This window comes from Varroa destructor, unplaced genomic scaffold (genome assembly GCF_002443255.2).
Source record: "Varroa destructor unplaced genomic scaffold, Vdes_3.0 BEIS01000001.1, whole genome shotgun sequence".
NCBI lineage: Eukaryota > Metazoa > Arthropoda > Arachnida > Mesostigmata > Varroidae > Varroa > Varroa destructor.
In genome coordinates, this window is record NW_019211454.1 from 23,342,961 (window position 1) to 23,359,933 (window position 16,973).

General features: G+C 42.6%; 1 protein-coding gene across 1 annotated transcript in view; it reads left to right on the top strand.

Moving 5' to 3' along the window:
* The window catches only part of LOC111245805 (teneurin-m-like), a 70,834-nt gene extending 54,658 nt beyond the window's left edge, over positions 1-16,176 (top strand). Inside the window, exons 10-25 of the mRNA XM_086977031.1 lie at positions 462-655; positions 860-1,259; positions 1,464-1,610; positions 1,717-1,924; positions 2,816-2,842; positions 3,526-3,709; positions 4,015-4,501; positions 4,764-4,951; positions 5,153-5,458; positions 5,677-5,853; positions 6,017-7,786; positions 7,952-8,086; positions 8,290-8,570; positions 8,734-9,938; positions 10,202-10,856; positions 11,200-16,176. Of these exons, the coding sequence (XP_086833157.1) occupies positions 462-655; positions 860-1,259; positions 1,464-1,610; positions 1,717-1,924; positions 2,816-2,842; positions 3,526-3,709; positions 4,015-4,501; positions 4,764-4,951; positions 5,153-5,458; positions 5,677-5,853; positions 6,017-7,786; positions 7,952-8,086; positions 8,290-8,570; positions 8,734-9,938; positions 10,202-10,856; positions 11,200-11,566 (6,731 nt within the window). The 3' untranslated portion in view covers positions 11,567-16,176. The remainder of the gene's footprint in view (positions 1-461; positions 656-859; positions 1,260-1,463; positions 1,611-1,716; positions 1,925-2,815; positions 2,843-3,525; positions 3,710-4,014; positions 4,502-4,763; positions 4,952-5,152; positions 5,459-5,676; positions 5,854-6,016; positions 7,787-7,951; positions 8,087-8,289; positions 8,571-8,733; positions 9,939-10,201; positions 10,857-11,199) is intronic.
* The last annotated feature ends 797 nt before the right edge of the window (positions 16,177-16,973 follow it).

Genomic DNA, 16,973 nt, shown 5'->3' on the forward strand with positions numbered 1-16,973 from the left:
TGCGTTGCCCCGTGGCGCGCAGCGCATACTTCTTTTGCAGCATCCACATAATCATTTACGGCATGGTACACTATCAACGTGCAATGACCCAAGAGGCTTTTAATCCCCATAAGTGTTCGTCCACTGCCTAGAGTTTTGGTAATAGCTGATATTTACATCAAGTCCGGAAACAATGCAATGTTGTTCATCTTAACTAGTTTATTGTTTTTAATTTATTTGTTGACACGTATTAGATGGAAGAACTGGCCTTGGTCTAATGTCAGGAGTAGAGAAGGACGCATGCCTGTAACGACAAACAGCCTATCAACGTATTTCTCAATTTAGGTGCCGCACTCTCTGTATATGCAAATATACTGAAAATACCGAAGAACTAACGAGTGGTGCTACTTCGTTGCGCTATGTTACGCGATTTGTCAAGGATATTCGTTTGATGGATTGTTTTTATTTTCACTTTTGGTTAGAACTCTGCCCAGTGTTGTGCAATGGTCGCGGCAGCTACTCTGGAGGTCGATGCGTATGCCAACCAGGTTGGAAGGGCACTGAGTGTCAACTACGAGACGAAGAGTGCGAGCCAGCAGATTGTTCAGGACATGGAGAGTGCATTGATGGTGCCTGCAAATGTTTCCAAGGATACAAAGGTTCTGCTTGCGATCAGGTACGAGCAGTCATTCGATGTTCCAACAAAAAATGTATGATAGATAAGGAGGCCATTTTGGCATCTTTATATATAAATGAATGGGATCACTTTATAGATGGACGTAGACTTTGAATTGACGTTATGTTTAGCTGCGTGATCTGTGCCGGTGTGTGAACTATGAAATAAATATTTATGCTACGTGTCCATCTTTGCGACAAACAGGTGGACTGTATTGATCCCGACTGTTCGGGTCACGGGATCTGTCTATCTGGCCAATGTATCTGCAAAAAAGGCTGGAAAAGCGTCGACTGCTCTCAACCGGATGAGGAAGCTCTTCGCTGTCTACCCGATTGTTCAGGACATGGCCGATTCGATGTCGAGTTACAGCGTTGTGTCTGCGAGGCGCCTTGGAGTGGACCTGACTGTGCAGCAGAGCAATGTGCATTGGACTGTGGTGAAAGGGGCCGATGCCGCGGGGGTCGATGCGAATGCCTAGAAGGCTGGGCAGGACCAAAGTGTGGTCAGAGACTCTGCGATCCCCGATGTTCCCAACCACACGGTCAGTGCCGAAACGGAACTTGCGTCTGTGCTATCGGATGGAACGGAAAGCATTGCACCATGGGTTAGTAACCGAATAATTTAACTTCAATACATTAACTTGTATGCAATCCTAAGTTAAGCTGATGTCTCTTGCCGTTTAAAGTAACCCACCCAAAATAGCGAGTACCGCGTTCAGTGTACAAGCTTGCCCATCCTCGGCTAGCATGAAACAAGCATAATTAGTTCAGCGCAAATAACATTCGGCATACTGTGATCTTTGTTTTAGAGGGTTGTCCTGTAGGATGCAACCGTCATGGCGAGTGTGTGAGTGTAGGCGGTGAATGGACCTGTCGCTGCCATGATCCTTGGTCTGGATCCAGTTGCAGCCAAGCCTCCGAGAGGAAGTGTGGAGACCGAGTGGATAATGATGGAGGTACGTAATATATGCCGCGTTACATTCGAATAAGCCGACGAATTGACTAATTACAGCGATTGTTGCCTGACTGCCCATTGCTGATCGTTGGTCTCCTTTCGTTTAGATGGTTTGGTGGACTGCGCTGATTCCGAATGCTGCTCGGCGCCTGAGTGTGCGTCGAATCCACTTTGCTTCCAATCAGCCGACCCCCGCGACGTGCTGTTGAGGAAGCAGCCGCCGGCGGTGACCGCAAGCTTCTTCCAACGGACGCAGTTTCTCATCGAGGACGACTCGGTGCAAAGCTACGCAGTCAAAGGAGCTTTCAACCACAGGTATGATCTTTACTGTTAAATGCATGATTGTGATCTACCGAAAGTATATTGGTCAGACTAGACCATAAAACCTGGCCAGCTATCGGACTCGATTCCGTACGACGCAGCAGAACTTTTAAATTATCCACATGTGAGATGGTAATTTAATCCAGAAGCACTTGTTGGAAATGACGTAATATTTTTTTTATTAGTCGGCTAGATTCTAAGAGTTCTTTCTGGTTGAGTTCCTTTCGGGTCGTATTCACTTTGTTGCCAGCAGCGCCATAAAAACAGCACAAATCTCACATTACAGCTTCTAGACACTGTGGCACAAACCTGACGGCAAATGACTGTTTCATTAAAATAAAAGGTATATTCAAATAATATCCTGAGGTACATGTGTGTGAAGAAGATCATTCAGATCCTCACCTGTCGCCATATGCCGAGCCAGCCAGCCAACCACTAGATACGGTGATGATGCGTGATCTTCAGACACCTAATTTCATTCCAAAGAAGCAACGAAAAAAAAGATGTGCAAGAGGTGCTGACCTGAAATGTATCATGATGCAACTGCTCCTGCAGGATGCTGCTTCTGAATGATTCATAGAAATACTTACGCTTCTTTATTCTCGCTTTCGTTTGAACCGTTATCATTTCGACAGATACCAGCTAGCTTGCCAAACGAATCTATTCTGTCTTGAGCAATGTACCTGTAGTGTGCTGCCTGTCCTAGGCTGGCTAGTTGTTTTTGGGTGCGTCCTAGTGCACAGATCCGTCGGCAAGGTGGTGACGAGGCCCTGCCCTTTTCCTCCTGTACTAAAAATGGCACAATAGCCTTTTTTAAATATCGGACCAACCTAAAGCTAACGACGCTAACATTATATTTACATATCTTTATCGCATTACACGCAGCACGCTTTGGAAGCATTTCAACTCGAGGTACGTCGCCTTGTGTGGACTGGGGGAGTTCGATGTTAATCTCAGGGGGTCGCAAAATTGTAGTACATGTCGCTTGATTTGGGTACGGAATAATTTATAGGGTGATACCATCGAAGTTCCTCTCTTACGTCATAGCCTGATTAGTAAATCATACGCAGACCGGGAGTCTGGTTCCAGGGAGGTAGCAGGTGAATAGCCGTAAGGCGCTGAAAGGTTTTTTCGTAGGCCATCTCTAAGCACCTTTATCCACACCCTGTTTCTATCGACCCTATTCTTCCCCAACCCATTTGCACCTTCTCTCTTTCGCTCTTCCTTTACTTTTTTCCCCTTTACTAACTCTCACTTTAAGTAGGGCTAATTTATAATCATGTCTATATAGACTTATCCGTAGCGGAGCCTTAATATGAACACGCATTCGTTCAAAAACATCGAATCAGATTTTTCTAGAAAACATTATAATCTAGAAAGAAAAGGAGAAAAAAGTATTTCTAAATCGAATTGCCCGTGTCATCAAAATGAAATCAAGAATACCTTCATTTTCTAGGACCAAAGTGACAGAAACTTAACTAATTAAAGATATATTAGGATCAGGCCAAACTCTGCGAGTTATTTCATCCTTTTTGATGAGTTTCCGGTCGATTTCTAGTTAACTAACATGTCTCTTTTATCGATTGATTATGTAGCCGCGCATCGGTTCTACGAGGACAGGTGGTATCTTCTTCACATGCGCCATTAACGGGGGTAAGAGTCGGAGTAGCTTCTGACGTTACCGCTGGATTTACAGTTTCAAGAAGTGACGGTTGGTTTGACCTCATGGTAAATGGAGGAGGAGCTGTGACCTTACAGTTCCGCAGGGACCCGTTCAAGGTAAGCAGTAGCATCCGCGGCAGCTATTTCGTTGACTCTCGTCTTTATGGAAAGCCCAAGTAGATTATTAACATCAAATACGATAAAACGTATCGACGTATAACTGTCACGGTGGCAAATCTAAACGAAGTATTATTGCATTTTTTGAGTCGAGTATTATTATTATTTAAAAAACATTAGCCCGCGTCATAAGAGTAACTTCTTTAGCAGTATGTATTAAGCACAAATGTGATGCCTTTGTGAACAAAATCGATACGTGAGTACATACGTTATGCGCGTCTCTGACTTGATCAATTTCTTTCCAGATCCATGAGCGGACACTTATGGTTCCTGTGAATGACATTTTGGTTCTGGGTGAGGTAGTCATGACACCCGGTGAACTAAAGGCTGTTGATGGGCCCAAGAGTAACGCCATCTGTACTGAACACGATTTCGAAGCAATGACACCAGTAATTATGGCAACATGGCGGCATGGCTTCCAAGGCGGCTGTAGTAATCGTTCAGCCATACTTGCTGAATCGCAGGTTGTACAAGAATCCCTGAATATACCTGGCACTGATCTGCACCTTGTTTACCATTCAAGTCGTGCTGCGGGATATTTTTCCACCATCCAGCTTAAGCTAACACCTGACACGATACCTGCGAGCCTTCGATTGATCCATTTGAAAATCTATATCGAAGGCGTGATGTTCGAACGGGTGTTCGAAGCTGACCCTGCCATCCAGTTTACGTATGCGTGGAATCGAAGAAATACGTACAGACAAAAGGTCTACGGAATCGCTTTGGCACACGGTAAAGTTCTATAATATTCTTAATAGTACTCTATTATCGTCATTGGGCAATACAGATAATATAACAACGTAATGCTTATCAGAAGCGTTGTTTTATATAGGAAATAAGTTCAGCTAGGTTACAATGATACGTTTACAAATTTGTCTCACTCAGACAATTGCTTCTGTAAACCAAGAGACTCAGTAGAGTTGCATTTCTGTAGATGACTGCAAATTAACAATGAAATAACACTTGTCTGAACAATGTCTCACTGATCTTTTAGTGCATGTCGGATACGAATACTCAACATGTTCAGACATCATCTGGGAAATCCAAACAACCCCGGTAAGCGGGCACGACATGTCCATCTCGGAAATTGGTGGTTGGAATCTTGGAATCCACCATCGCTACAACTTTCATGAGGGAATCCTTCAGAAGGGTGACGGTGCTAACGTCTACCTTAAGAACAAGGTACATATGCATTTTTTTTCTATCTTTAGCTGATTACGTGAACAACTGCACACCTAAACGAACCGATACCAGCAACAGGTTCATTCGATTGGACAACTCTAACGAAGGCCATAATTCACCCATTCATCCACCGAATGTCGGTGGCATTTTTGAACTGACGCCTATGTTCATACAGACACCGGATTTGTTCCTTTTTTACAGCCGAAAGTCTTGTCAACCATAATGGGCAGTGGTGAAGAAGGCCAACAACGTAATCTTCATTGTCCGGTTACTCAATGTAATGGCTTGCCACGTGACCAACGCCTTATGGCACCGGTCGCCCTAGCAAGCTCACCTGATGGTTCAATATTTGTCGGTGACTTCAATCTCATTCGGCGCATTTCACCAGATGGTGGACAAGTAGTCACTGTTGTCGAGCTGCCACCCTCTCAAATTGCCTATTCTTACCATCTGGCTGTCGGACCGGCCACGGGTCATCTCTATATCTCCGATCCCGAAAGACACCAGGTAATAGCGACTTTGAACAACGCAGAACTCGCACAGCTGTTCACATTGAACATAGGTATATTATCGATAAATAATAATGTTATTCAATTATTGACCATTTAAATTTTAATGAGTGGGTTTCTAAAATTAACGATGATAACCATACACAAACTGAACGACATAGAATTACGAACCGTTTGGGACCACTGTAGCTTATCGAATTGATTGCCTTCTGCCAGGTGCTGCGTGTAGTTCGTTTGGAAGCTGTAGAGGATCCCAGAAACAACCTTGAAGCTGTAGTCGGCTCAGGAGCTAAGTGTTTGCCAGGAGATAAGTTGTTCTGTGGAGATGGCAGACCTGCTCGAGAAGCTAAACTATCGTATCCCAAAGGCATCGTTGTGTCTATGTATAAAGAAGTATGTTACTGTTTTTAAAATGTACTATTACTACTGGTTTGTCTCTTATTAATTTTTTTTATGTAGCTTCATTTATATCAGAAACTGCGTACACTATATACCCAGCCTCTTTCTCCTTGACACCAAAGCCTCTCACAATGATGTCGTTTCTGTACTCTAATAGATATACATCGCTGATGGAACTAATGTTCGGATGGTCGATCGTGCGGGTATCATGAATACCCTTGTTGGTGATCATCATCATAAAGCTCACTGGAAGCCACTATCGTGCGCTGGGACTCATTTGTTGGGGCAGACAAATCTTAAATGGCCCTCAGAACTAGCTATCAATCCTGTGGACAACTCGTTACACATTCTCGATGACCACATCGTCCTGCGACTGACGCCCGACCGCCGTCTTCGCGTCATCGCTGGAAAGCCGGTCCACTGTGCCAGTACTCAGACAAACGGCAAAGGGGACTTTGCCACAGAAGCGCTATTAGAATCCCCAATGGCTATCACCTTCTCTCCGCAGGGTGATCTTTATATAGCTGAAAGCGATTCACAAACAGTGAACCGAGTACGGGTGGTAAGTCCAGATGGAAAGCTGACTCACGCTGTGGGTGTAGTTGAAGCTAAATGTTCGTGTCTTGACATCAACTGTAAGTGTTTCGACCCCAACGAAGTGCTAGCAACCGCAGCTAAATTCGACTCAATTTCTGCCTTGACAGTTACACCAGACGGTACACTGCATATCGCTGATAAAGGCAACCATATGATCCGATCGATTGTCAATCAGCTGCCCTCGCCGTCCGGTCCTCAACATGCGATTGATATCTATTCGCCGGAAACCCAGGAAGTGTATACATTTAACCGGCATGGTCAACACACTTCTACTCGGAACATTGTTACAGGCCAAACCAAGTACACGTTTACTTACAATGTTAATACAGCTAACGGAAAACTGAGCTCGGTCACCGACGCTTCGGGCAATAAAGTTTTCATCCTGCGTGACACCAGCCACCAGGCAAAATCGATTGAGAACAGCCAAGGGGGCAAATGCGTCTTGGATATTGGCTCGCGGCATTCGATGCTGCTGTCGTTCGCCACCGCAGACGGACATAAGACCTCGTTCGAGTACCACGGCTCTAACACAGCGCTTCTAAAGTCAAAATCAGACAGCTCTGGCCGCTCGGTCCTGTACTCATACGATCATTACGGCCGACTGACTGACGCCATTGCCCCTAGCGGAGAACATATTCGCTTGTCGTACAGTCTTAGCATCCGCGGAGCCTCCGTTATGGTTACACGAAACGGACGCGAAACCTCTGAGCTTCTAATTCAAGGAGCCCACGGCGTCGTAAGCCAGAAGGGCTCGGTTGAGGAAAAAGTAAGAATGGGGGCAGATAACGGACTTGTTCTAGGGCAGGATAACGGCCTAATCAAAGACATCGAAACTCAAGCGTTCCCGCTTCTTACGGATATGAACTCTGTGTACTCCGAGATTTTCCCTGTTCCAACGAAACTGAGGCTTGGACTTAGCGAAGATATAACTCAACGGCTTGAATGGCGGTACTACGCGAAGCCTGAAAGTGGCGTAGGCCGCAAAAGGACTGGCATCGATCAGGTGGGTCGACGTGCGAAGGTTAACGGAGAAAACCTGTTCGCAATCGAATTCGATCGGCAACTTAATACCGAATCGGTCATCGACAAGAATTCTATGGCTTTACTGACGGTCAAATACAACCACAAGGGACAGCCAGAATCGTGGACGCCGAGGGCCAATATCACTGGAGTAACGCTTGAATACGACCGCTTTGGCCGTGTGACAAAATGGGAGCGTGGTGATCTCATTGAAAGCTATTCGTTTGATTTAGCCGGCAGATTAACTGACGTGCGTTACGCAGACCATTCAGGCGTCATCTACAAGTACGCCGAAAGTCCCGCTACTGTGGTAAGTAAAGTATATATAGGCCACGATTCAGCGGTCGTTGTATGCAACTAACCATGTGTTAGGGATTAGGAAGAAGGCTGATTATCACTGAATTTGAAATGAGTCATAAGCCTAATTTTTCAACATGCTATGAACCGACCTCTGCTTTGCCTTATAATATTGCAGCCGAATGAAATCATCCTACCCAGCGGAAGCCGCTATCAGCTGATGTATAATGGACACTCGAGCTTACAGAGCGTCATAACTCCAAACGGTCATCGACACGAAATCGCCTCGCAGACATCGCTCGGCTTCTACAAAGTACTCATCATTATCTTGTGTTTCGCTTTTAGTTGTTGATAAATCTCAAAACAGTTTCCTTCCTTCGAGATATCCTAATCGTTAGCGCTATTACAGTGAAGATCGTTGTTTAGCGAATACATGAAAATTATAGAAGGGCATAATTGAATTTTTTTGGAAAAGCCGCAAAGTTATTCATTGTAATCACTATTATCTTGTTATAGCTGTTGTACCTACCTCCGGGCGCGAACCATCCGTACGTAGTGCACTACGACGAGCGCGGCTTGGTGATAGCCAAGTATTATCCACACTCGTTGGGGCGTGTCTCGTACGCGTATAATGACGAAGGCCGATTGGCCACCGTACTATGCGGGCAGGAGAGTACCAACTTCTACTATGGAAACAATAGCGCACTCGTGAAGTCTATTACTAAAAACGTTCCATTGCTGGATACGCGAGTTGACTATAGGCATCACGGGAGCCTGCTTAAGGAAGAACGATTCCGGTTAGTGATGGATTTTATTAGTAGTAGGAAACTCAAGGGGTTTGCATAAAATGTAAAAACTACTTTTTTTCTTGATTTCTTTGTATTAAATATCGCTACTTGACAATGGGTCCTTGTTTAGATCAAAGCATGGCCTAAAACATGTTATTTTCTTTGGTAACAGGTACAATTCGAAGAGCCAGCTGGACAGCGTAAAACTTAAGTATATTTATGATGGAGGGAGGCTGTCGTCGGCAGACGTGGAGATTGGAGGTAAAAGTACCTTTCAAGCTCGATATCGATATAACGTTGTCACAGGTCAATTGGAACAGACTCACCAGTTTACTATTAATCGGCCTAAGCAGAACTCTGTGTTTATTCAAGACGAACAGCGGCAATTTAGTACAACTGTCCAGTTCGATTCGTTTGGTCGAATTGAAGCTCTAGCCCTGTCACTATGGAACAAGGAACTCTTTGCCTACGTACCTAGGTACAACAACCGTAACCAAATTGTGGCCATTACCTCAAAGGTTGGCAAAGACGCCACCCCCGTCGAAACAAGGTTTAATTACACACTCGACGGCTTCTTACAACTGGTAGAACCGGTGTCTTCCCCTGCTCAGTCTTGGCGTTATGCGTACGATATCAACGGAAACCTTGAGATGATTCAAGAAGGCCCAAAACAAACCCACTTAAAATACGACGCCGGCGATCGTGTTGTTGGTTATGGAGCTACTGAGAGCATGTACAAAGCTGATGCCAGGGGTTTCATTACAAGACGCGGTGAAGAATACTTCGAGTATAATGCCGAAGGTCAAATGGTGCACGCATGGCAGAACCGTGCCTATGATATACACATGTTCTACGATCAGCGTGATCGTCTCGTCGCCACCAAGGATCACCGTGGCGGAATTACGCAGTATGTGTACGCCGATCCATTGCATCCAGAACGTATGACACACGTACATCATCCGAAGACTGGTGCCAGTATTTCCTTTGTTTATGATAATCGAGGCCACTTGATGCATATCCTTAAAAAGGACAATAGCAAATTCTATGTGGCTTGCGACCACCGCGGTACCCCAATGGCCGTCTTCACTCAAGACGGATCTGTGATTAAGGAGATCAGACGCGCACCTTTCGGGCAGGTGACTTACGATAGTAACCCTGACTTCTTACTCCCCGTCGACTTCCTCGGTGGAATTCGCGAACCTGTTACCCACTTGGTGTTCTATGGGTCCCGGCCTTACGATCCGACATCCGCGCAGTGGCTGACGCCTACGTGGGAACGAGTGTTCAGTTTAATCGCACATCCACCATTGGTCCATCTTTATCGCTTTAGGAATAACGATCCTATCAACGCCGATCAAATACCGGATAAAATGACCAGTAAGTTCATACCTATAAATCGCAGCTATCGTAAAATAGTATGTACTCAAGGTGATGGAATAAGATGAGAAGTGGGCAGGTGATTTTTCGTTCAGTCATCATAATAAATTATTTAGGTTGACATCATAATACCTGCACCTACTTGAAATATTTTTCTTACTTCCATCAATTTATCGAAATAGGTTTTGTCTTACCTAAAAATGTTCGAATAGTAGTATAACAGAGGCTGCCTGTACTTTAACTTTTTTTTTTTACAATTTTAGCACTGGACTCATGGCTTGTAGCTCTCGGGTACGATCTATCGAAGGTGATTGTTCAGCCCCCACAAATCATGACGAGCCCCGTAGTAGGACAAGCTTATCTCGTTCCCCTTACCGCGCCGACGCTACCTATTGTCTCAGGTTTAAATTGCCTCGCCAGTGAAATCGCCGCCGATTTCAGCAGACCTTCCGCCGTGGTACCAAGTGTAGTTAAATCAAGTCAAGGTTTATTTGAACGAGCAATCAATTCCCGTATAGCGAGCTTACCAGGCGTATTCGGCAATGGAATCTTACTCAATCGACAGCCATCAGGCACCGTTAAGGTGCACGTCCTGGCCGAGGCCACACCAATTTTGCGTGATGTCATCAGCTCCGTTTTCAACAACACTCTCATGCTCGACGTGCATTTCAATCAGCACGGCATCGACTTATTCTACTTTTCGCAGCCACAGCTTTCGAAAGCGGATCGTGATTGGGAGCAGTTGGGCAGATTAGGATCAACCCTTTTCAATATCACTCGTCATCCTGTAGTCGACAGCGAGAGTGGCCGAAGACAACAGATCGATATCCGAGTGCACAGCGCTAATGTAGCTCTCAACATTAAGTACGGAGCGACCGAAGCGGAGGAAAAACAGCGTGTCATCAATCACTTCAGAAGGTAAATAGCTGGAGATTAGTTTATTTATACCATTCTACCTTATTTTGAAAATGTTGGCTAAAAATCCGGTCAAGGCACGTTCCATCAATCAATGCTACCACTACAATCGGTCTAAACCCTTGCTAACCCTTAAGTTACACCTATATATATTTAAGGCAGAAACCCTGAATGCAATCTGGACGCGGGGAAAAGATGAAATAGCCACTTCTAATATTGAGCCACTTATATCGCTTTATATATAACATTAACAGTAATAGTTAAATATACAACATACTAAAAAAACGTATGAGGTTTCCGACAGGAAGGCTGCTTTGCCTAAGTTACGATTGCTTGCATTTTGCAGAAAAGCCGTTCAGGAGGCGTGGGAGTTAGAAGCGGCACGAGTAGCGATTGGCCACAAGGGTAGCACTCACGATTGGTCGCGGGCCGAGCGCGACGAGCTAATGGCCAATAAAAAGGTTGAACGATATTATCCAAACGATATTCACGGCATCGATGCGTATCCGGGTCTAGCCGACGATCCCACCAATATCGCCTTCCGCAAAGAAAGCGCGCGCAAGAGGCGAGCAAAGTTCCGTCGAAGGAAGGAACAGAAAGACAGGGAGCAGAAAAACAACAATAAGGAGTCCAGTAAAGACGGAAAGAACAAGGTTAACAAAGACAATAATAATGATAGTAACAGTAATAAGGACATCAAAGAGCACAAGTAGAGAAAATAGCTATGGACTAGGTGTCGACCAGCATCAAGCTAGCCTCAAAGCAGCACTCTTTGAAATACGTAGTGTACGTCTGAACTAAGGCCTTTAACTCTGTTAACAGATACGATTAGTTTTGATTTTCAATCTTATAATGAGTCCGGCTCACACTACCGCCGAGTAACTGAGCTCTGCTGGTACGCCGAATAGCTTTACCGGTGATGTCGTTGTTACTACGTAGACTTTGAAATGGATCAGTATTCAAACAGTAAAATAACTATAAAATCAGGGATATGCATAAGAACAATCCTTCTTGCCTCGACTCTCTGTGCAAAAAAAGAAACATGGAATGAGCTAAGCTTCCAGCCAGTGCTCCACTCGAATAGTTCCAGTGGCGATGTAGACGAAATGGCAGAGAGCTAGAATGAGACGTCACGTTCTGAAGTGTCAAGAGTATTTTTTAATTTAAAAGTCCTGATGACAACAATGAAAATAACAAATACAATACTGTGTATATTCTAGTCCATGTACATATGCTTTGACAAAAAAAAACTGAGTGAACGGCTCAGTCCGGAAGTCCTGCCCGAAAGTAAAAAAAAAAAATATGAAAATCGACAAAAATTAGTAATTGAAAGATATACATAATACTGATGATGAATAATTGTGCTATACGTGAACGAGTGACAGACATAACAGACAATAATTGAAGAGAATTTCCTACGAAATCGAATAAATTAATGGTGCGGTTAGGCACTCGCGAGTTCGTTCTCCAGGGTTTGTTGATTGCAGCACCCCCCAGACTAAGCAGGGGGCTTAATCAGTCCCGATGACTGGAAGGAAGCAAAGTAGAAAGAGTGGATAATGCTGATAACTAGATAATGTACAGTGATTGAGACATTTGCCGTATCGTATACGGGCTCTGTATTATAAACGAAAGAGATACATAAGTTTACATAAAGAGGAGACGGAGAAAAGGAACACAGGTGGTACGTGCATGGGCCACAGTGTGATTACATCAAAATCAAGGGCAAACATGTCAAGCGGCAGGCATCATCTCAGCGAAGTACATGTTCAAGGAAACAGCAAATTATGAATTGTTTTGCAACTATGAAAATTCCACTTGGTTGTTCTCGGCCACGAAGCGGAGCGACCACCTTGTAGGCCCTTAAGTGAACCTAAAACGTCAAGATCTAATTTAATTTTAGCTAATAGATGCAGGACAGTGCTGAGAGATGCAGCCTTGACCAGGTATATAAACAGACACAAAGACAAACGTAGATTCACTCATAGAAACATGGACGACGTTAACGAATAGTTACGGCGATATCGTAGGAACTCATCTTCTTAGAGTTGTGTGCGGGGGCAGTATCTGCGACACACAACTAAGCAAAAAAAACATTTCAACTGAATGAACCGATGAGCAAGGCGCCATGTGATGTTTAACTGTAAAAAACTTCAACAGTAGATATAATAGTGTGAAATATGCACGAAGTTGAAATACGAAGGTCCAGTGTCATAAAGGGTGTGGATAATGGAACAATTCATCAGTTCAATGTTCACCATCATTACTACTTCTGTGAACTAGAAAAAAAGATCAATGATATATACGGGCGGGAAACATCTTGGACTCGTCGACACCGCCAAATATCAATTTTCCAAATCACACATCCAAATACATCGGTATGGAGCTGTGCGTGCCGTTGATTTGTGAAAGCTCTCAATATTCAACGCCACCTAATTACCCCCCAGTGTGCTTTTTTTTTTTTTTCGGTTTTTTGCCTTGCGATAGTATTTTTTGTATATTCTTCCGCTGTCTGCTTAACCTAGAAGAGTTGGAGGCGTAGTTACCTACTAACAGCCAACGCTCACACAGACACAGAGAAAAAACAACCCCAGATTAACAAATTACGATCAATCGGTAGGACTTTAAGTGAGCTGAACGATTCACATTTTAAAACTACGATTTTAATTATCATAAATGCGGCTTATTCGGTTCCCTTCGCTAACCCTGTTCTGTATATTCCTACGATTTTATTTTATAAAAGCAGCACATTGGCATACAAACCACATGGACGCCATATGTTCGTCTGCAAAGCGAGTTCATCTATCCCTCGAAGCATCATTGTGTGTACAAGGGCGTTCGGTACAATTTCGTGAATTTCATTAAAAGAACGCATTTTTCTACATGCGCCGATAGAGAAACATTACTAAACGACGCGTTTGTTCAGCTCGATTGCCACTCTCTCATCGAAGTCTCCCTAGAGTAGGCCACCACACAAACGTTCAGCAGACTTAAACTTATGACTAATAGTAAGATAAAAATACTAAAAACCCAAAAGCCCAATTCAGCCCATACGAATAATTATGGCAAACCACACGAACGAGCCTATAGAAAATACCATCTTAAAAACAGCATACAATAACCGTATCTAAATTCGAGGATCGCCAGAGATGGCTTCCGAGGCTCTTTTCGATGAATTCCTTTTTTCATTCCCCGATGTCCTCAGTCACCGAATCCCTCTTCTATGTTAGCATGCGAATATCTTTCACGAACCCTTCGCACGCCTTATATTGACCGGCGACAGCATTAGATGTCTACTACAGTCTATAATCGTGATGGAACCTATCCGCTACGACGTCTTTGGACTATATCCACTTCGCTCTTCTTCCTGGTCTAATTCATTATTTACTGTTTTTTCATATACGAATTAAATTGCCTCATGACCTTCTATCTTCCCATCCGTTTTTGTCAGTTTCTTTCAATCGCATGCTGTAAATTTATTTTGTTTTTTTTTAAAAATAGTGTGATTTACCAGCGTACTTGGCTGTGTGAGACCATATGACTTGCCTGACCTCCTTGCTCAAGAACTAACAAGAACAAACTCTAATTACGCGATAAGCTGTAGCGAGTACAGAACGATGACGAGGAACGCAAAAAAGGAAAAGCTTTAGGATCTACTTAAACTTTTCTTGCTATCAGGAGCAAACGGAAACACTACACGACGTTTTGCTGTCCTCAGACTTACTTTATTGTTATAGGAAAATCATTATATAAAATAAATTTTAATGTGAATAATTATGTATGTACATTTGTCGCGAAATATTTCTATCCGTACACGTGTGTAAGTGTGCATATATGTACTGAAAAAAATTTTGGTCTAGCTACGGATGACAAGTGTGCGTGGCATAGAGGATATTAACAAAAGAACAAACATTCAGACTTTACATTGTTTTGCAATACATCGAATCAAACGACTGATTACTTGCGCGACTGTACACTAAGTTAGTTCTTGGTAAAGTTTCTAATTCATCCGGTATTGAGCTGAGTAGAATTCAGGGACGGATTTGGCTACTCGGAAACATTATAGACAAAGACAAAACATGCACTATTACCAATATGTGTTATCGCAGGAAACGTCACTAAAGAGCACACAAGTATATATAGACGCGTTCTCGTATGTGCGTAAGTTCATATAAAAACCCAACAGATGAAAACGATGGAACGTGAAGTTTATAAAGTGACACGTAACACAGCGATGTAGAGTAAAAACGTGGAAAAAAAAACACAGCGGAACAACTAAACTGGTCGTGCCAAATCTCAGCCGTCGATGGAAATCTGTAAAATATTTATAAAAAATAAAGGAGAGCATTGTTATGTACGAAAGAACACCGACATATAGCACGGCGTATGCTAAAGAACACGAAGGACAACGATGACCTATCCGACGTGTACCTAGAGTAGGAAAAGGAGTTGCAAATATCGGCGCAAGTAAACACAAAAGAGATTTTGAAGAGAAGCCGTAAATTGACATTCTTACCAGAAATATTCACGGTACCATATATGGTTATCTATTTCACTACCTAGCATACTAACAAGATATACATGTCTTGTGAAGAAAAACAGTTTATGTATTGTAACATGGTATCTCTATGTAAGGCTAAACACGTAATTTTGATCAATTAATGTGTACTATAGTCTAATTTCTGTCGAATGAGCTTTCGAGCGAAGCAACGTTTGAAGGACGGGCACAAAAAAAAAGAAAAAAAAAAACAACGAGAATGATAATCTCTAAAGCAAGCTGGATATTGATTATACAAGAGCCATTATTATTATTATTACTATAAATGTAATGATGACTGTGGATTAAATTGAGCAATGCTGGAAAATTTGGTGGATCCCAAACCGGACGTTACTCAGAGCCAGATGAATAGTGTTGTCGCAAGCTGCTCTCACACGCTATCCTTACGTGGATAGAAAAACATTACAAAGATTCATTTTTAAGTAACGAAAAAAATGATCATATTAAGAATAATTATTATTTACTAAATAAAGGAGCAGAAAAAATACGAGAATAGAAGTTCTATGTTATTATTACCAATTATTATTACTAGTATATGAGATATGAGGTGATGAGTAGTGTATTATACGCAAAGAGAACTCTATACGAGTATATAAATATAATAAAGAAATATAAAAGAAGAGATGGTGCCGCGCAGGTGGTCGATTTGTGTTCGGTGAAACAAATCCAATGATTAAAATGAAGATATTGATGGAATCGAAAATTGACCATGATGACGATAATAACAGCAGACAAAAATAAAGAAAACGTCTTACAGAACTAAAACAGCTGGCCTTTTCCATTCGCAATAGAAAAAAAGGACACGATTTTTATGCCTGTTACCATTTAGATTCAACAACCTTCTTTTAATTACTTTTAAGATCATATAATGAACAATCTACATTACACTATATATATATATACGCAAACGTATCTAAATAATGACAGTAAAGAGATTCGTAGGTCAGTCGCTGACGCAACAGATCTGAGAAAAAGTGTTTAAAAATATACTACACGAGCAGATATGCAATACAACAAAACCGGTAGAATCAGGAAATCAAACATTGATTTGTAGGTTAGTATTTAGCTTGACTTACCTATATAGGAAGGGTATGATTATTTTTATATTTAAAAGTGGGCGATTAAAGAACACGCTCGTTCGATACTCCACGATAAGGAATTCGATCAGGAACAAAATGTCGTTACATATTTAGCCATATGATACAGTTTCTCCACTAATAATAAGTTACACCGAAGTTCACTCGAGTACGTTCTGCTGCAATTTCGTTTACTATCATCTACCGAGTTCATGGTTGTGTATACATACATTTCCTTTTTACAATTTTCATTCGATTTCCTTTCACAAATTTTCTAATGAAGTTAACGATACACATATAAGCTGAACTTTAGGGCCTATGAAAGTTAATCATGAATGTTTTATCGACCTTTTTGTTCTCGGAAGTTCGGAAGAGGTATGGTCACTGTTAAGCAACGAGACTATAAGTTGATGTTATCTGCAGCTGTGTTCGTTATTGTATTGCAAGCTGAGATGATAAGAATTGGTAAATAGCTATGATATTGCT